At 34.2% G+C, this 16168-nt stretch overlaps 1 protein-coding gene across 1 annotated transcript in view; it reads left to right on the top strand.

The window, feature by feature from the left end:
• The first annotated feature begins 8549 nt into the window (after positions 1–8549).
• Positions 8550–16168, top strand: part of LOC135694566 (succinyl-CoA:3-ketoacid coenzyme A transferase 1, mitochondrial) — a 45767-nt gene continuing 38148 nt past the window's right edge. Inside the window, exons 1-9 of the mRNA XM_065213370.2 lie at positions 8550–8743; positions 8945–9041; positions 9965–10055; positions 10875–10917; positions 11548–11640; positions 11946–12095; positions 12713–12819; positions 13571–13631; positions 15754–15861. Of these exons, the coding sequence (XP_065069442.2) occupies positions 8666–8743; positions 8945–9041; positions 9965–10055; positions 10875–10917; positions 11548–11640; positions 11946–12095; positions 12713–12819; positions 13571–13631; positions 15754–15861 (828 nt within the window). The 5' untranslated portion in view covers positions 8550–8665. The remainder of the gene's footprint in view (positions 8744–8944; positions 9042–9964; positions 10056–10874; positions 10918–11547; positions 11641–11945; positions 12096–12712; positions 12820–13570; positions 13632–15753; positions 15862–16168) is intronic.

Genomic DNA, 16168 nt, shown 5'->3' with positions numbered 1-16168 from the left:
CATATTTCAGATTGCGAAGTTCTCTGTTCTGAGAATGTTCAGAGTTTCATGTATTTGAAATATAAATTTTTAGGGAACTGTCATGGAAGTAGTAGCCTGCATCGCTCGGTGTATACAGGGACATTTCAATTCAAAGAAATTTAATGCAAATTTCTACATACCCATGACTTTCTCCTTTTCGGGATTATATCCTTGGTTCTCGCTGTGCATGTCACAGTTTTCAGTCATTTCTGCTAAGGAAAAGAACATTGCTATATTACAAAATAGCTAAGTTAATGCATAAGCTATATACAAGTAAACGAATCATGAATGTACACAGTATTTCACAGTTTGTAATGATTCAACAAAACCTCTCGTCTGGAATAAGCTCCCTTTTGAACAACCCTTCCTCTTCAGCATAGATTTTAGAATAAGCCGCATCTCTCGAATATGCCCCCCCCCCCCCCCCTTATTAAAATGTCATGTTTAAGAAAGACAGCCCATTAATAAGAACCTCTTCACATTGTTTTCTACATTAAAGCACATACATGAATATATTATAGTTTTATACAAGCTAATATAAAAACTTTTTTATCGAATTCACTTTTTGTCCATTTTTGTCACCAATCTTGTTGTTTTCTTAGTATATTCTGACAATAAGATCAACTTTTTAATAAGCCCCCACTTGGCTACTCCCATCTTGCATAAGCCCCTCTTTTCAGAAAAAAAATATCGAATTTGCTTTTGAATTCAAATCTATACGATGTTACAACAGGAATAAAAAACTTTAAGGCTACAAGCAAAGAGTGGTCGCAAAATTTATTGTAAATAATCTAATGTTGTCCGAATGTATGTCACGTTGAATATTTGTATGAACTACACAAGCGCAATGTAAATTGACGGAAAAAGACTTTATTTAGTAGAGAAAACATTAAACCTACCATTGCATGCTGTTTCCTGGAATAATCTTCTGATTTTTTGCAGAATCCATTGCAGGTCTGCGTGCCTAAAGACTGATATTTATGAAAGTAAATTACTATCATGTCATATTATCACATTCCAAAGTCAAAAAAGATTTAATCGCTACTCCATTATACTAATCAGGCAGATTCTACGCATGATGTTATTTAGTATCAGAAGGTGAGAGATACACTCTTTTTATCTTCTATTAACCACCTTAAATTTTTTGCAGGAAGAATTTTTAAATTTTTGAGATGAGCTTCCATCATCTTTCTTCATGAGCTTCTACAAAAATCATGAGCTTCCTGCTTTCTGGTAGATGACAACGGCATGAAAAATTGTATTGAATAGATACCTGGCACTAGGCTTTTGGCTTTTGCCTCGTCGTCTCCACTCGCTGTCTTCAATATTGGATCATTTTCTCCAGGCGCTTCGGTATTTTGCTTAGCAAGCTCCATCACTGAAAAGATATTTCTTTGAGATTATTGAAGGAAAAATGCACAAGAATTTAGTTGTTATTATTATTTCATAAAATCCATAATTTGTTACAAAGCTAGGGATTTTATCCAAAAAAAGTTAACACAGTTCAGATGCTACTTATGTAGAAAGTAAATTCTTCTTGCAAACTAGAGACAACACTTCAAAGGAAACCCTAATTCTCTTAAAAACAGAAATAATTTAGTTCTTGTTTAATATTAGTTATAAGCAATATTATTTTATCTTCCAAATAAAATCGTGCTAGAGCTACACTTTCTGTCCTCGTAGTTCACAATAGATTCAATTTTTAAAGTTTTGTCTTCTGAACATGCAAAATTTGCGTACCATTGCCTAAAAGTTATATTATGTAAAGGAATATAATTCAAGGATAGTGGTCAATTGGTGGTCTTAAACTGAAAGATACGTGAAAGCCACATTTTTCTTTTGTTGATTTAAGGCTCTAATGCTCCTAATGTTGTCCTTGTTCTAAAATTGATTTTCTGCAGCTTCGTTCTAAGTACAGTGAATGACGATATTGCAAGAAATTTTCTTTAACACGGTTGTCTGTTTGTTGATATGAGAAAAGATTCTATCTGATTATATTATATTTGACGATTATATAAAAAACTTTTTATCTTTCGAATTTTTCATCTGAAGCTCGAAATGTTTAAATTTATGCCAAAAATTCCAATTATCAGTGTAAGAAAAGAATCTTACTTTCTTTCTTTGTCCTTTGCTTCTTTATTCTGAGAACAGCAGAGCTTTGTTTGACTTCATTATCCACGAAGGAGCGGCCTAAGTGTATCAAAATTGTGAAGATTTGTCTTTATCAAAGGTTTTCCATTATAGACGATTTATTATTTCAATGATATAAAGTAGAAAACAATAAAATCAAAAACAGGTGCTATAAAAGTTCTGTTTGATAGAAAAACATTAAAGATATAAAACAGACAAAAAAATAATACACTTAATTTACCACGCAAGATAGATCCGATACAATAATTGGGAATATTTTTTCCCCTATGTCTCCTTTTTTGCATTTCGACGAACATTCAGACTTCATTTGCCCTAATCACTTACATTAAATCTCACGAGAGCTAATTTAAATACCTGGAGCTTGATTAGTTTCAGTAAAAAATGACTTTGATAATCCAAGCTTGTAAATGATGTCAATCGCTGAATCTATCGAGAAAAAATTATTTGAATGAATTTTGCATCCCGTTTGAAAATTGTCATTCCCATGCAATCCTTACTTAATTTATAACAATACTATAGATTAGTGATAACAACTTTCCAAGCACTTTTTGATAGATGCTGTTTTTTTAAAATAACCAGTTTCTTTGTATTTATTTGGTTTCGGGGCTATCTCTCGATTAGTTCTTTTACTTAGAGAGATATTCTTAAAGGAGAACTGACACGCAAAAATAAGTTGAGCTAAAACGGTAGTTTGTGACAAGCAAATTCTGGGATCGAAGATTTTTTTTAAATCACAGTTACCGTTTTTGAAATACAGGCGTTTTAAGTTGAGAAACGACAATTGTTCCGACAACTTGAGACTCGAGGCGAAAATCGTCACGAGTGGGCGATCATCTTTGACGTCACAAGTGACATGTTCTCAGCACGTATTGTGTTTCTCTATAGAAACCTTTAACAAAATGCTGCGGACAAATGTTTATTTTGTGCATGTGAAAGGAGCCAATTTTGCATTTTTTACACATAATTGACTTTTTCAATGGTTTGGGACTCTGAATCGGAGTTTTATTACACTGATTTCCAAACAAATGGAGAGTTTCAGCCGTCTGAGTTTGTGCCACCAACCAGCGCTGCTGCTTGGGCAGATAGTCGTCCCATGGCTCAACAGTGACGATATTATGAACAAAGAACAGACTAGAAGTACAAACTGATATGGAGTTTCTATTAAAAACATTGCTATTGCTACAATCTAAATGAGATCAGGTATCGTAAAACTGGAATTTCATTTCAGATTGAGGCGTCTTTGTCCAGACTGCTTTGCCTGTATGGCCTAATTCGCTGAAATGCCTATGATGCCCTAAACTGAACTGCAAGTTATTCATTATCAATGTAACATTCTATGATGGTTTTCAATGTGTCAAATGCGAAAACTGTATCGTGATATTAAATAGTAAAGGCGGATTTAAAGTCGCACTTGTGCGGATTATATGCCATTTTCACCGGGTGTGAAGGGTTTCGGGAATTACCTTTAAGGCTGTTGAAAAATCTGGATTTACGAAATAGGCTCTTAGCTCTTAGTCAAAGAACTTGATTTTTTAGTGGAAATAAATGCTGTTTAGCTGTCATAGGAATATCAACTGGCGCATTTTCTTCTTTTGCAAACAGTTTTGACTTGGGTGGGGGGATGGTCTTTTTGCAAGATTAGGTTATTCCCTGTATCTCAACCTCTGTTAAAATACAATAATCAAGTTCAGTGAAATTATTATTTAGTCACACTCGCAGCACCCGTCAACCAAGTTTTCTCTTAAATTCATATTTCTGCACCCAAAGCAGGTTGCAGGATCGTTTTTACCGCGGTCTCCACTAGATTTCGTTTGTCTTTTGGCTATTCCTTCAACCCCCCACCCCCTCCCCCATGTTGCGATTTGTAATTATGAAAATAAAAACTTTGAAGAAACGGCATCAGTTTCCAAACAAAGTCAACCCCTTTCCTCATAAGCTTAGAGGTCCTTTAAATGTTTCAAAGCATGCTGGTTCGAAGATATCATGGCATAAAAATAAATTTTATGTGGATATTAGCGTCCTAGCAGGCATGTACCTAGGATTTTATAGCTTCTTTATACTTATAAATGAAATGCCTGACAATTTTTTGTCTTTTCACCGCGGAATATTTTCAATAAAACACGAAACTTCATTTTTACTTTCACCGTTGCGGTGAAAGCCCTTACAACGGCATTGTTAACATGTCACTTGTGACGTCAACCGAGAATTTTAACAACTCCTGGCGATAATCTTGTTTCCGCTTCGGGAAATTCCCGAGTCCTAGCTGTGACGTAATTGGCGGATAAAAGTGCAAATATCAGAAAAACGGCGAATCTAAGAAGAAAACTTTTTCCAGATTTGAAGTCAGCGACAAATTCTGCATAGAATAAGCCAAAGTTATTTTTGCGTGTCAGTTCTCCTTTAAAACAATCGACCGTGAGTACAATCAGGTAAAGAACACCTTTTTCTCTATATTTTCATAATTTTCCTTTTCTCTTAGTTTTTATTAGTTTATTTTGGTATTGTAATGTGTTAGTTGTTAAGAATTTTTTAAATTGAAGTAAGTATTGATTGACAATGTAATTGAAATTAAATATTATAAAACTTCAAAGAAAAAGTAATAACAATTATGTTTGTATTATATAAGTTATTGACCCTCCGAAACCGAGTGGCAATAATAAAAAATCTTTTGACTAACCATCAAGACCTTTTGCTTTCAGATCTTTGGCAAAAAGTTCCTCTGCAATACTTCGTTTGTAACGCTTGGAATGTGAATCCCTTTGAAACATATTCTTGATACGATCTGGAAAGCAATAAGACCGATTTGTATCATTGAATGCTCTTACTTATAATTTTAATCGTTTCATTTAGAAAGCTTCAATTTTTGCACGTCAGTTGTTTAATGTTAGCTTTATTCATGCATTTGTTGAAATTCTTTAACACTTTGAATATTACTAACAATATAATAAGCTTTTAAAGCGGACTCGTAATTTTGTTAATGCAACAGTGTGATTTGGCAATTGGAGAATATTTTTTCATATGAATTACAAACCTGTGTCTTTTCGAACTTTTTCTTTGTGAGAAGATTCTTTATCGTTTCCAAAACCGGCTGACTTTGAATTCCTTTTTCTCATCTGTTTGAAAAACTGTCTAATTTTCCAAATACGGGAAACTGGTTCCTGAAAATAAATAAACTTGAATTTCATTTGTAATTTTTTGAACCTTAAAAAAGGAAACTATTTCAGTCTATAAAATATCAATTTGCCAATAAAAATATTAGAAAACATTGTTCACTGTTTGATAAATAATTGTTCATCCTCTGACGTACTCTAATGTCTTAATCAAACTGATTTAATCATAACATGATATAATATACATTACCTTTTTCATTGATTCTTCACTCTCCTGTGAAAGTTTGTCTTGTTTTGAAAGAACTTTTCCCATCTTTTGACGAATATTAAATTCACCTCAGCAACTCTTTTCTAATAAAGTCTCGATAAATCTCGAACTAAATTCACAAGCAACTAGTAGCATAAACTACAAGCGAGCATGTAAAAACTGTTTACTTCGATGCTTTTGTTCTCTTTTATAGCTCTGTACAAATTTGACGTCACAATCAAAATATAAACATCTAGAGACGTCTCAATCAAAATTACAAGCAATATGAAATTCGCAATTTGACGCAACAATGTGAACATGTTTTTTAATCGCAATATCTTGAGGAATTTTGACAAATTTTTGAGACTTTTAAAGATCATAAATGACACATGCGCAGAAAAAAAAATTCATGAGATAAGCGTTCGCGCATCGGAAAATTTGCTTGACGAATAGTTGAAATAGTTTCTACTTTTCGTCAGGCGAGATTATTCGAGGTAAACATGGAAAAATAGAACTGCACGATTTTCATAATGGGTCTTTGCAAGATGACATTCTCACAGCAACCGGAACTTAGTAGCAGTGAAATTGACTTGCAGTTACGTTCTTTACGATTAGGAGATAATTCTTCTCCTCAAGCAAATATTGTTTTTCAAATGCAGATTTAATTGGTATTTACCTTTATGATCTCTAAATTTATGAAATTTGTGCACCCCTTCTTTCGTGCTTAGTTTTAAAATCTGGCTTCCTCCTCCAATGTAAATATAAATGAATCTCTTTTTTCTTGTATATAAGAATGGTAAAGGACAGCCACGAGACAACATATTTGTCCTAAAAATCTCGTGCGCGCTGAAATTTGATCGAAATCAGCAAACTAGTGTCAGTGGAGGTGACTTATACCTAAGTGATAGAACACAAAGTGTAAGCATTAATGCAGAACTTTCTGAAGACCGTGAAGAGAAGATGGTGTTCCTCAAGGCAGCGTTCTCGGACCTTTGTTATTCTTACTTTATATGAACAATTTATTTGCTGATGATGCTAGTATCTTTTTTTCTGATAACGACGCCAATAACTTAGAAAATGTAATGAATAAAGAACTCAAAGATATTTCAGATTGGCTGATTGCTAATTAGCTGACATTAAACGTCAATAAGTCCAATTTTTGTTCATCTACCCTTCTCAAAGAAAATTACACAAAAATTGAACTAAAACTAAATAATGAACCAATAAAACAAGTAGAAGAAGCTCAATATCTTGGTGTTCTTATTAATAAAAATTTAAGTTGGAAGTCCTACATTCAAAATGTAAATACAAAAATATCACAAAGCATTGGCATCCTAAGAAAAGTAAGACATTTTGCACCACAAAATATATTGCATAACATATATTATGCTTTTGTACCACCAAACATACTTTATGGGCTCTTAAACTGGGGTAGTGCCTTTAAAACTGCACTAGATCCACTCAGGCTTGGTTTCGGGAAATTTCGGGGGTGGGGGGGGGGGAGGGGGGTTGCAAGTGTTTATCTACTGAGTACATTTTGGCAGCATTACACTTCGTTAATGCAATCAGAATATTTTAGCATTGTTGATATTTAAATTTCAGCTATTACAAAGCAACTTCAGCTGTAAAACTATTGGTTTTATGAAAGTTCTAAAATAAGCTTTTGTGGTCACGTAGGTCAACCTTTAGAAACACTGAATCGAACTCTTCTGTTCTTCACCCGGACCCACTTCTTGATAACATAAAAGTTCTGTGAAAAGTATTTCTCGCACCAAATTAGCGTAAGAGATGTAGACGACCTGGAGCATTGTGCTTCGCAGTTTCAGAGACGGGCCACAAAACTTTTTTGAAATAAAGCCTTCTAGAATGGCCAAAAATGCATTTCCCAGGCTAAAATGTCTTTGTCAAATTGTCTTCTGTGATGTTCCTGAAAATTGTCTCCTGGATCAACGGAAAAACTGAACTGCAGAACTTTTTAATATCTTTGAATGTTTTTAAAAATTACACGAAGGACAATTTTCTACAAAAAAGATTATCTACCTAATAAAATCCCAATTTTACCGATTAAAAAACATAAATGCCTATTCTTGAGGGGGGGGGGGGGGGGTGTTACACCCACAACACCCCCCATAGGACCGGCCCTGGATCCACTACATAAAAAGTTAAAAAAGAGCTGTACGTCTGATAACATTTAAAAATAAAGCCGAACATAGTAAACCAATTTTTAAATGCCTGTACAATTTAAGTTTTGAAGAATGTTACAAACTTGAGTGTGCTAAATTTGTGTATGATATTAACAAAAGTATAGCCAAAACCTCTATCAGTAAACTCTTTAAAAAAGCCAAAGATACTCATAATTACAAAACAAGATTTGCTAGATCAGAAAAATTTTCTAAGCCAAGTTTTAGAACAAAATTTGGTAAAAATTTCATAAAAAATGTTGGTGTAGATGTTTGGAACTCCATTCCACAAAACATCAGACAATCAGGATCAAAAACAACTCCTGCTAAAGCCTTAAAAAGATTTATGATCTCAATATACTAGTACCCCCTCCACTAGATATACTATAATATTGACACATAAAGAAATACAAGAACTCTAACAAAGTTTCAAAAGCATTCCACCACCTTTCTTTATCCCCTTTTTAATTTTCGACACCCTTCCCTCAAAACAAAAAGATTTGATTTACGTTTAAACTATTATATTCGAGACCATCTTTTCTATTATTCAAAATGTTTGTTCCTAGTTTAAAAAAACGTTATTTTTGTTTATTAATGTTGTGTATTGATTTATAATTACTTGAAGCAAAGTTCACAAAAGATGGCACATGGCTCAAAAGCTCCTATTGGTTATTAGCACGTGTCATTCAGCTATAACTTTATAGATACAAATAATTATTTTAAATATCTGAACCTTTTATGTATTGAAGTAAAACTAAAATTGTATCTTGATTAAATGTTTGATAGCTCCAAGGGACACACCCACTTTTCCACCCGCTCTATGAAAACGAGGCATTTTGATGGCAGTCATTCACGTACGTGCCAACAAGTGTGCATGAAAACACCAACTGGTGGTGTAAACAAACGCTGTTTTCTATTTTCGCTGTTAAGCGATCGCTGGCTTACAACAGAACAAAATGTTTAAAATATACAAGCCTTTAGCAGTTAAAAGACTACTGCGGTCTTCATTAGGAAATATCACTTTGCAGAAAAATGTAAGTCATGTGGGTCAGAATTTTTCTTGTTTTTTAAGGTCGTGATCTTTCATGTCCCGATCATAAAACAGGAGAAGAATAATTCTGTTGTAGCATTAAAACTAGAAACATGACAGTTTATAAGGATAATCAAGTTGTTTATGCTTTGTATATGTTGCACCCACAAGGCACAATGTACAATACGTCCCTTTTGTATTTCAGAGTATTTGTACCACCAGTCATCTTCATGCAAAGTTTTTTCCAAGTCCCGTGGACGCTATCAAAGATATCCCAGATGATTCAAAATTGCTAGTTGGTGGTAAGTGCTGCTTTGTTCTAATTTAATGGCAAAAATAGTATCGAAGATTCTGGTTAATTTTGAGGTTTTGTGTGAAAACTAGCCTGCAAGTTCTCCATAATCTTTCAAGTAAACAAACAGTGTCCCTCTATCTGCACCGAAGCTTTTTCAAAGATATACAATGCATGAAAATTCTGTTGTGCTAAGAGAATTTAAAAAGTTCTTTGTTGATGCAATAATATTGGCTAGTTGTGATTAGGCCAGTCTTTCTAAAAAAATGATCCAGAAGAAAATAACGAAAAAAGTTAGAATTGAGAGAAAGACCATGCAAAGATCAGCCATAAATTTCACCAAAATTGACTTATGAAGGCTGTAAAATGTGTTCCTGTCCAATTGTTTTCATCCTTCATTCCATCCACACCAGACTGGAAACTTTATTTCTGCACCTGCAAGTTCACATGTGCATGACTGCGAGCCTGAAATCACACACTTTTAAGAAATTTGTATTGTTAATACTGTGAAATGTATTCAAATAGGGACTTTGCGCAGCCAATATGCAAAAGTGCGCAGATGGAAAATTTGAGTGCTCAGGCAATATATCGCAGGCATGTGACAAAGTTTCCAGTCTGGGATCCACATAAACTAAGAATATGCCATATTCCTCAATTAAAGTTTAGATTTCTGATTACAAAAAACCATGAATTCAAGGTCACTTTCAAAGCCTTAGTTTTCTACAAATTCTACACATGATTTCTTGCCAAATATTTGTAATCAACAAATTTGCCAAAAATCTGTTCCCTGCACAACAAGAAAACTTTACACTCTGGGAAAACATGGTTTGATCATATTAACGGACTACCTTCATTATGATTTGTAATTTCATAAAAGAAATAAATCTGAACAAACTGGTATCTTCAAAGTAGAATAACTGCTTTTTCATATAGGGTTTGGTTTGTGTGGAATTCCTGAAAATCTCATTGGAGCTTTAGTTGAACTAAAGAAAAAAGGACTGACATGTGTGAGCAACAATGCTGGGTAAGAGTTGGTAGAAGGTTATACCATTTTTCTATGTATTATGATCCAGTGTTATGAAAGATTTGCAGTATCAGTTTTAGTGGAAAGCATTAGGGAATGTTTGTTTGAAGCACTTTGTTTGGGACACATTTTGCCATGCTTGTGAGCTTGTTATGTAGAGAGCCATTAAAGGTGGCTTTTATTTTTCTGAAGTTTTTGCACAATTATTTTCATGAATCTCTTTTTCTTTGTTATCTTTTAAAAAGACCAACAGCTCTGAATTTTCAAAGAACGATTTAGCCAGACTTTCCCAAACTTTTCAAGCTGAACAAATGAGTTTTATATGAGCTGGGATTGAGAACATTTTTGTTTTCTAACTGACAATAGAAGTTTTAAGAGGAGACTTCTTTCACTGTAGACTGTAGAAATTTTGCAATCTGCAGACAAAAGGGGGAGGGGACAGCAGGCAAATTGCCCAGGGGCCTTGTGGTGGCCTCTTAAAGTATTGAATTCTGTTGTAGAAATTGAGTTAACTAAACCAAACAAAAGAATGCCTTATGTAAAATGTTTAAATGATAGCAACATGTTTAAATGAAAGTAAAATGTTTAAATGATAGCAACAAAATGATTATGCGATATTCTGAAATGTGTTTTAAGCTAATCTGATGGATGTGGTGGTTGGAAAGGAAAACAGGGGACCTTATCTTACCATTTTGCCTTGGCCTCTGAAACCTCTTGGCGGCCCAGGCAGTCTGTCTGCTTTTTATTTTTGTATCATATTTTAGAGAGTACAATCTATCTAATTAAAACTGATATAACTTTGTTTCTTATAAACATTAGAGTGGATGATTTTGGTCTTGGTCTTTTGCTACAAAACAAACAGGTTCTTAAATTTATTGTTCTTTGGCTTATATGAATATCATATTCATGTTCTGTCATAAAATTTTAGACTAAGACTAATTTGTTATGTGAATTTAATCAGAGCAAACATGACTATTTCTTACTTTTACTTTGCATGAACCTCATTGTTCATTTGTTCTAATCGCATTTTTATATGTGATAGCCATTGGTTAGTCATGCTATTCTGATACTATCTTTGTAATGTAGAATTGTTGAAAGAAGAGCAAATAGGCCTGATGGTTTTTGAAAAATCTGCAACATTTTCATAAATGCATAATTTTTCTTTTATCTACAGAATAAGCACATAAGATAGACAGGCAATAACGCTATTTTTCAATGGAATGAACTTTCCTTGTTGATAGCTTATCAGTGCTGTCTGAACAAAAGTCATATTTGGGGGGACTGTCCATTGTATCCCTTCTTATTCAGTACACTGTTATAAAGGAAACATACTACAGTTTGACAACTATTTGGGGGCTCTTGGCCCCCCAGCTCCCCAGGTTCCTATGGGCCTGTTATAAATACCTCAGGTTTTAATTCAGATCAGATTTCTTGAATAGAAGTTCATTATCATTTGTATCTTTAGGTGGTTAATTTTGACTTTGTTTGTCAGGTTAAGAGAATGATCTCATCATATGTTGGAGAAAATGCTGAATTTGAACGCCAGTTTTTGAGTGGAGAGTTAGAGGTTGAGCTCACTCCACAGGTAAGTTAAATATTGTTCAATTTCCTGTTAATAACTCTGAACAGCAATATAATTATAGTGAAATTAAATTCTACTTTCATTCGTTACTGCAAAAATTAATTTCGTTATACAAGCATAGCAAAACTTAATGAAATTTGTAGTACAAAAGGGCTGATTTAGCAAGAAATATTTTTGGGAAACTTTTAAATTTTCTCAGCTCATTACATTTTCAGTAGAAGTTTCAATTAATCAACATGATAAACAATGAAAAATCAATCTTGATTGAGGTAAATTGGAATTATTTGATATTCTTATTCTTTACACAGGGAACATTGGCAGAAAGGGTCCGAGCTGGAGGTGCTGGTGTTCCGGCCTTTTTTACACCAACCGGATACGGTACATTGATTCATCATGGCAATGCGCCAATCAAGTATAACCCAGACGGAACAATAGCAATTGCCAGCAAACCCCGTGAGGTAAGTTTGGAATTGATTCATTGATTCAAAGGGATGAATAAATAAAAAAATATAAATAAATAAATAAATAAATAAATAAAGGAAATAACTTCATAGAGTATGCAAATGCAGAGGTGAAGATTTGATGTTTTTATGAATAAATAATTATTAATTCATATCCATATTGTTTTGCTTGTTATAGTATCCAGCGCTGTTGCTTTATCATATAATGAATTATTGGCTTGTACACTTGAATCTTTTACTGCAGCAAATTTGGAAACAGTGTATTGTAATCTAAGCTAATTGGTAATCATTGCTATTCAAGATTAATGAGCGGTATTGTGTGTTGATTGATTTTGAGCAAACTTTGGGTTAAAGGAAATTCATTTATTAACAATAACAACTTCCTTTATTTCCTCAGAGTCTAAAATGTGCTTCAAAGAACACACAATTTTTGGAATGTCTTAAATCTCGTTTAACAGTTATTTTATGTTTTATAGTTATTGGCTATTTTAAGCTCTTTTGAGCACAGTAGATACTTCATTTTGTAATGCTACTTTGATCAGCCTGTTATTCTCATCACTATCAAAATATTACTCAATCTTGAAGTTATTTAGGATTGTCCAATCATGTTTTAGGAAAGAGAATTCAATGGAAGGCATTATATCATGGAGGAAGCTATTGTAGGAGATTTTGCACTTATCAAAGCATGGAAGGCTGATCGACTGGGCAATCTAATATTCAGGCAAGCAATTGAGAATTCATTATCATAGGCTTTTCCATACCTATTCACCAACCAAACCTTAATACACCGCCGAACACCCCCAGACACCATCAAATGCCGCCAGACACCATCAAACGCCGTCAATCACCGTGAAACATCGCCAGTCACCGTCAAACACCGCCAAACACCATGAAACGCCACCAAACACTATCAAACGCCACCAATCACCATCAAACGCCGCCAAACACCATCAAATGCCGCCAAACACCATTAAATGCCGCCAAGCTCCGTCAAACGCTGCCATTCACCGTCAAACGCCACCAAACACCACCAAATGCCACCAATCACCATCAAACGCCTCCAAACACCAATAAACGCCGCCAATCACTGTCAAACGCCATCATTCACCGACAAACGCCGCCAAATATTGTGAAACGCAGCCAAATTATTTTCAAGCACCGCCAAACAGTATTTTAATAACTGCCAAATCTTTATGCACTTTCATGTTGTTTTTTTGGTCGATTCAGTCCCATTACGTGACTGTGTCGCTTAACCGCTAAAAGATGTAGCGTTTGACTGGCGAAGCTCGTTGTAGCATAGAATAGAATTCTCAGCCACGATACCTTGATTAAGCACTGAAATATATGCAAACTATATGCAAGTTGGCCTCAAACCACTAACATTTTTAATTCGTTTGCAATAGATACGGATCAGGCTAATCTAGTACCATTCGCTATGCTTCTGTGACATATATTTTCTGTTAATCTTTTAGGAAATCCGCGAGAAATTTCAATGCACCAATGGCGAAGGCTGCCAAAGTTACTATTGCCGAGGTAACGTAATGATTGAGTTTTTTACAAGGATCTATCTTCTATGATATTAAATTGATCATCTACCGCTAATACTTGTTGTTTGTAAAATTCGCCAAAAGAAATTCCTGGGGATTTGGAACCATTTTTATCAACTTGATAAAAAGACATCACCTCGCTATAAGGTATGTCCCATCATAAATAGTTTCTCCGGTAAGGCACTAGTTATTCATCTGCGTGCATCAAGGCTACTGTAGCCCCGCCATATGAAATTCAAATATGAATATATTATGTGAGTGTAAATATATTGTTAAAATCTAATATAAATCTGTTGTTCAATAAATATTTACTTTATTTCTCCTAACCTAAAGCGTGCCCACTTGACATTTTTGAATTGTTTTTTGAATTTGGAAATTTGAAGATTTAAGAAGATATAGCTACAGCGTAATGTTTTTATATCCTGGATGAGTTCAAGACGAAAATAGCTTCAACTTTATTATCGTGGTATTAACTGCATAACCATCGTAAGTCCCTGCTTCGGTGTTCTGAAAATTAATTTCCATCACGCGGTAGGGGACTTTGCGTAAAGATGATGTTTTTGGAAAAATTTACGTGTCTTTTATAATCCTATTTGCTATCCAGAAATGTTTTTGAATAAATAATTCATTGTAACTTGGTTTAATATTTTTACGGGTTATGTTCGACAATTGGTTGAGTAGTTTAATTCACATGAACCACTGATCGACTTCGTGTTCGCCAATTGGCCGTGGAGTCACTATCGACAAAATCATGGAAGCAGGTCGAGAACTTTAAGAAAACTGGCCGCTATGATTGAACCAAGTTGTCAAGTTTTATTTTTTTAAGATTAGAATATTGAATGAGCCATATGAAATAATAAATTTGGTTAAAAATCATCATTCTTGTACAGGCTGGAGTGCTTACCCTATTCCTGCTTCCCAAACCCGTCTTTATTCAATGCAAAAATAAATAAGCTTGATCTTTCTTTTTTCTCTTCAAAATTCCTCCTCCTTTTCCCTTGTTAGGACTTAGCTTTAGGCTCCAGAGCCTTTCCCTGACATAACCAGCCTTGCTTCAACTCGTCAAGGGAGGAGCAACTGCCCCTAGACAAAGATATTAGAAGGAAGAAGTGCTAAACAAGGGGCTGATTATATGATAATTTTCAGCACAGCACCGGACCTGTCTCCTAGATGGGTCAGTTTTCGTCGTCTCTTGTTTATATATCAAACTGCATTTTGAATACATTAACAGCAAAAAGTTTCTTCAGATAAATTTTCAGCGGATAAACTTCGTCAAAAAAAATTTCGGACAGCTTTTCAGAATTTCGCCGTGACAAAATTTCACACAGAACAGCATGGATGGAGTATAATTAAAAGTATAAGTGCGAATGAAAGTATAAGATTCTGAAAGCGTAGGACCGTCTACAACAAGAAAAGTTGGTCTAGAAGTTTTGATTCCTGTAAAGCTCAACATTTGGGTTGAAAAATGCAAAAATAATTGTACGGAATTTTGTCACGATGAAATTTTTTCTAGTTAATTTAAACTATTTTATGAAGACTGGTGGACTACCGGGCTTAAACAGAGTCAAATAATCTATAAGTGGATATACGTCTCAAAACTATTGTCTGAATCGGATTTGTAAGGGATGTAAAATTACCGATCTGTCACAAAGTGCTTGATGCCGTACAGGTAATGCTTGGTGTATAGAATAGGGCAGTCTAAGTTCCTACACTGTTTTTCATGCTTAATGCGATCAACAGGCAACTGGTAGGAATAGAGATATCAAAAAAGTGAAAGGTTATGAAATATCTTTGCTTCGTTAACTATTAAGGATTCAAGATTCGTTATTGGCTTTGAGATTCTTTACCTCTGGATAACAATGTTGAAAGTTTGGAAAACTGATTTTGTTTTAGCAAGAGCAACAGTAGCATTACAGTAAGTCAGGCTCTCGTTTTATTCTACCCAATCGAGAAACCCAAAAATGAATCCATAGTTATTATTTTCTCAAAACAATGCTGTTTGTTACCAAGTAGTCTGAACATTTATAAGTTTGATAAAAGCCTAAATAAAGATAAGATAAGGTAATGTTTCAGTCAAATTTAAGGGTTTGTTTTATATCTTGTGACAGGTTGAAGAGATTGTCGAAACTGGGGAATTCAGGCCAGAAGATATTCACATTCCAAGTGTCTACGTAGACAGAGTCATTTTAGGGGAGAACTACCAAAAGAGAATTGAGGTAACATTTTTCATTAGAGACAGAGCACTTAAGTCTTGAAAGGTCAACAGTTTAAGTTGTCTGTCGTATTGTAAATTCAATATACCTTTATGCATTATTGCATTCCTGTTTTACTAATCAATGTCAAGGCTCTAGCACGTGAATATGTTGTGCCAGAAGCTTTTGTTGTTTATATCCAGTCACAAGGCCCATCAACCTAAGAGAAATGTTCTGATTAACAGTTATTGTTTTTTGTCTTGATTTGTTAAATGTATCAAAAAATGTATTCGTTCAATATTTGTGTAATTTTCTCTCAGTACATAGTTGA

The sequence above is a fragment of the Rhopilema esculentum genome, chromosome 8 (assembly GCF_057945365.1).
Source record: "Rhopilema esculentum isolate cy_ngs chromosome 8, ASM5794536v1, whole genome shotgun sequence".
Taxonomy (NCBI): domain Eukaryota; kingdom Metazoa; phylum Cnidaria; class Scyphozoa; order Rhizostomeae; family Rhizostomatidae; genus Rhopilema; species Rhopilema esculentum.
The sequence above is the reverse complement of the archived record's forward strand: the minus strand, read 5'-3'. Positions and strand labels throughout refer to the sequence as shown.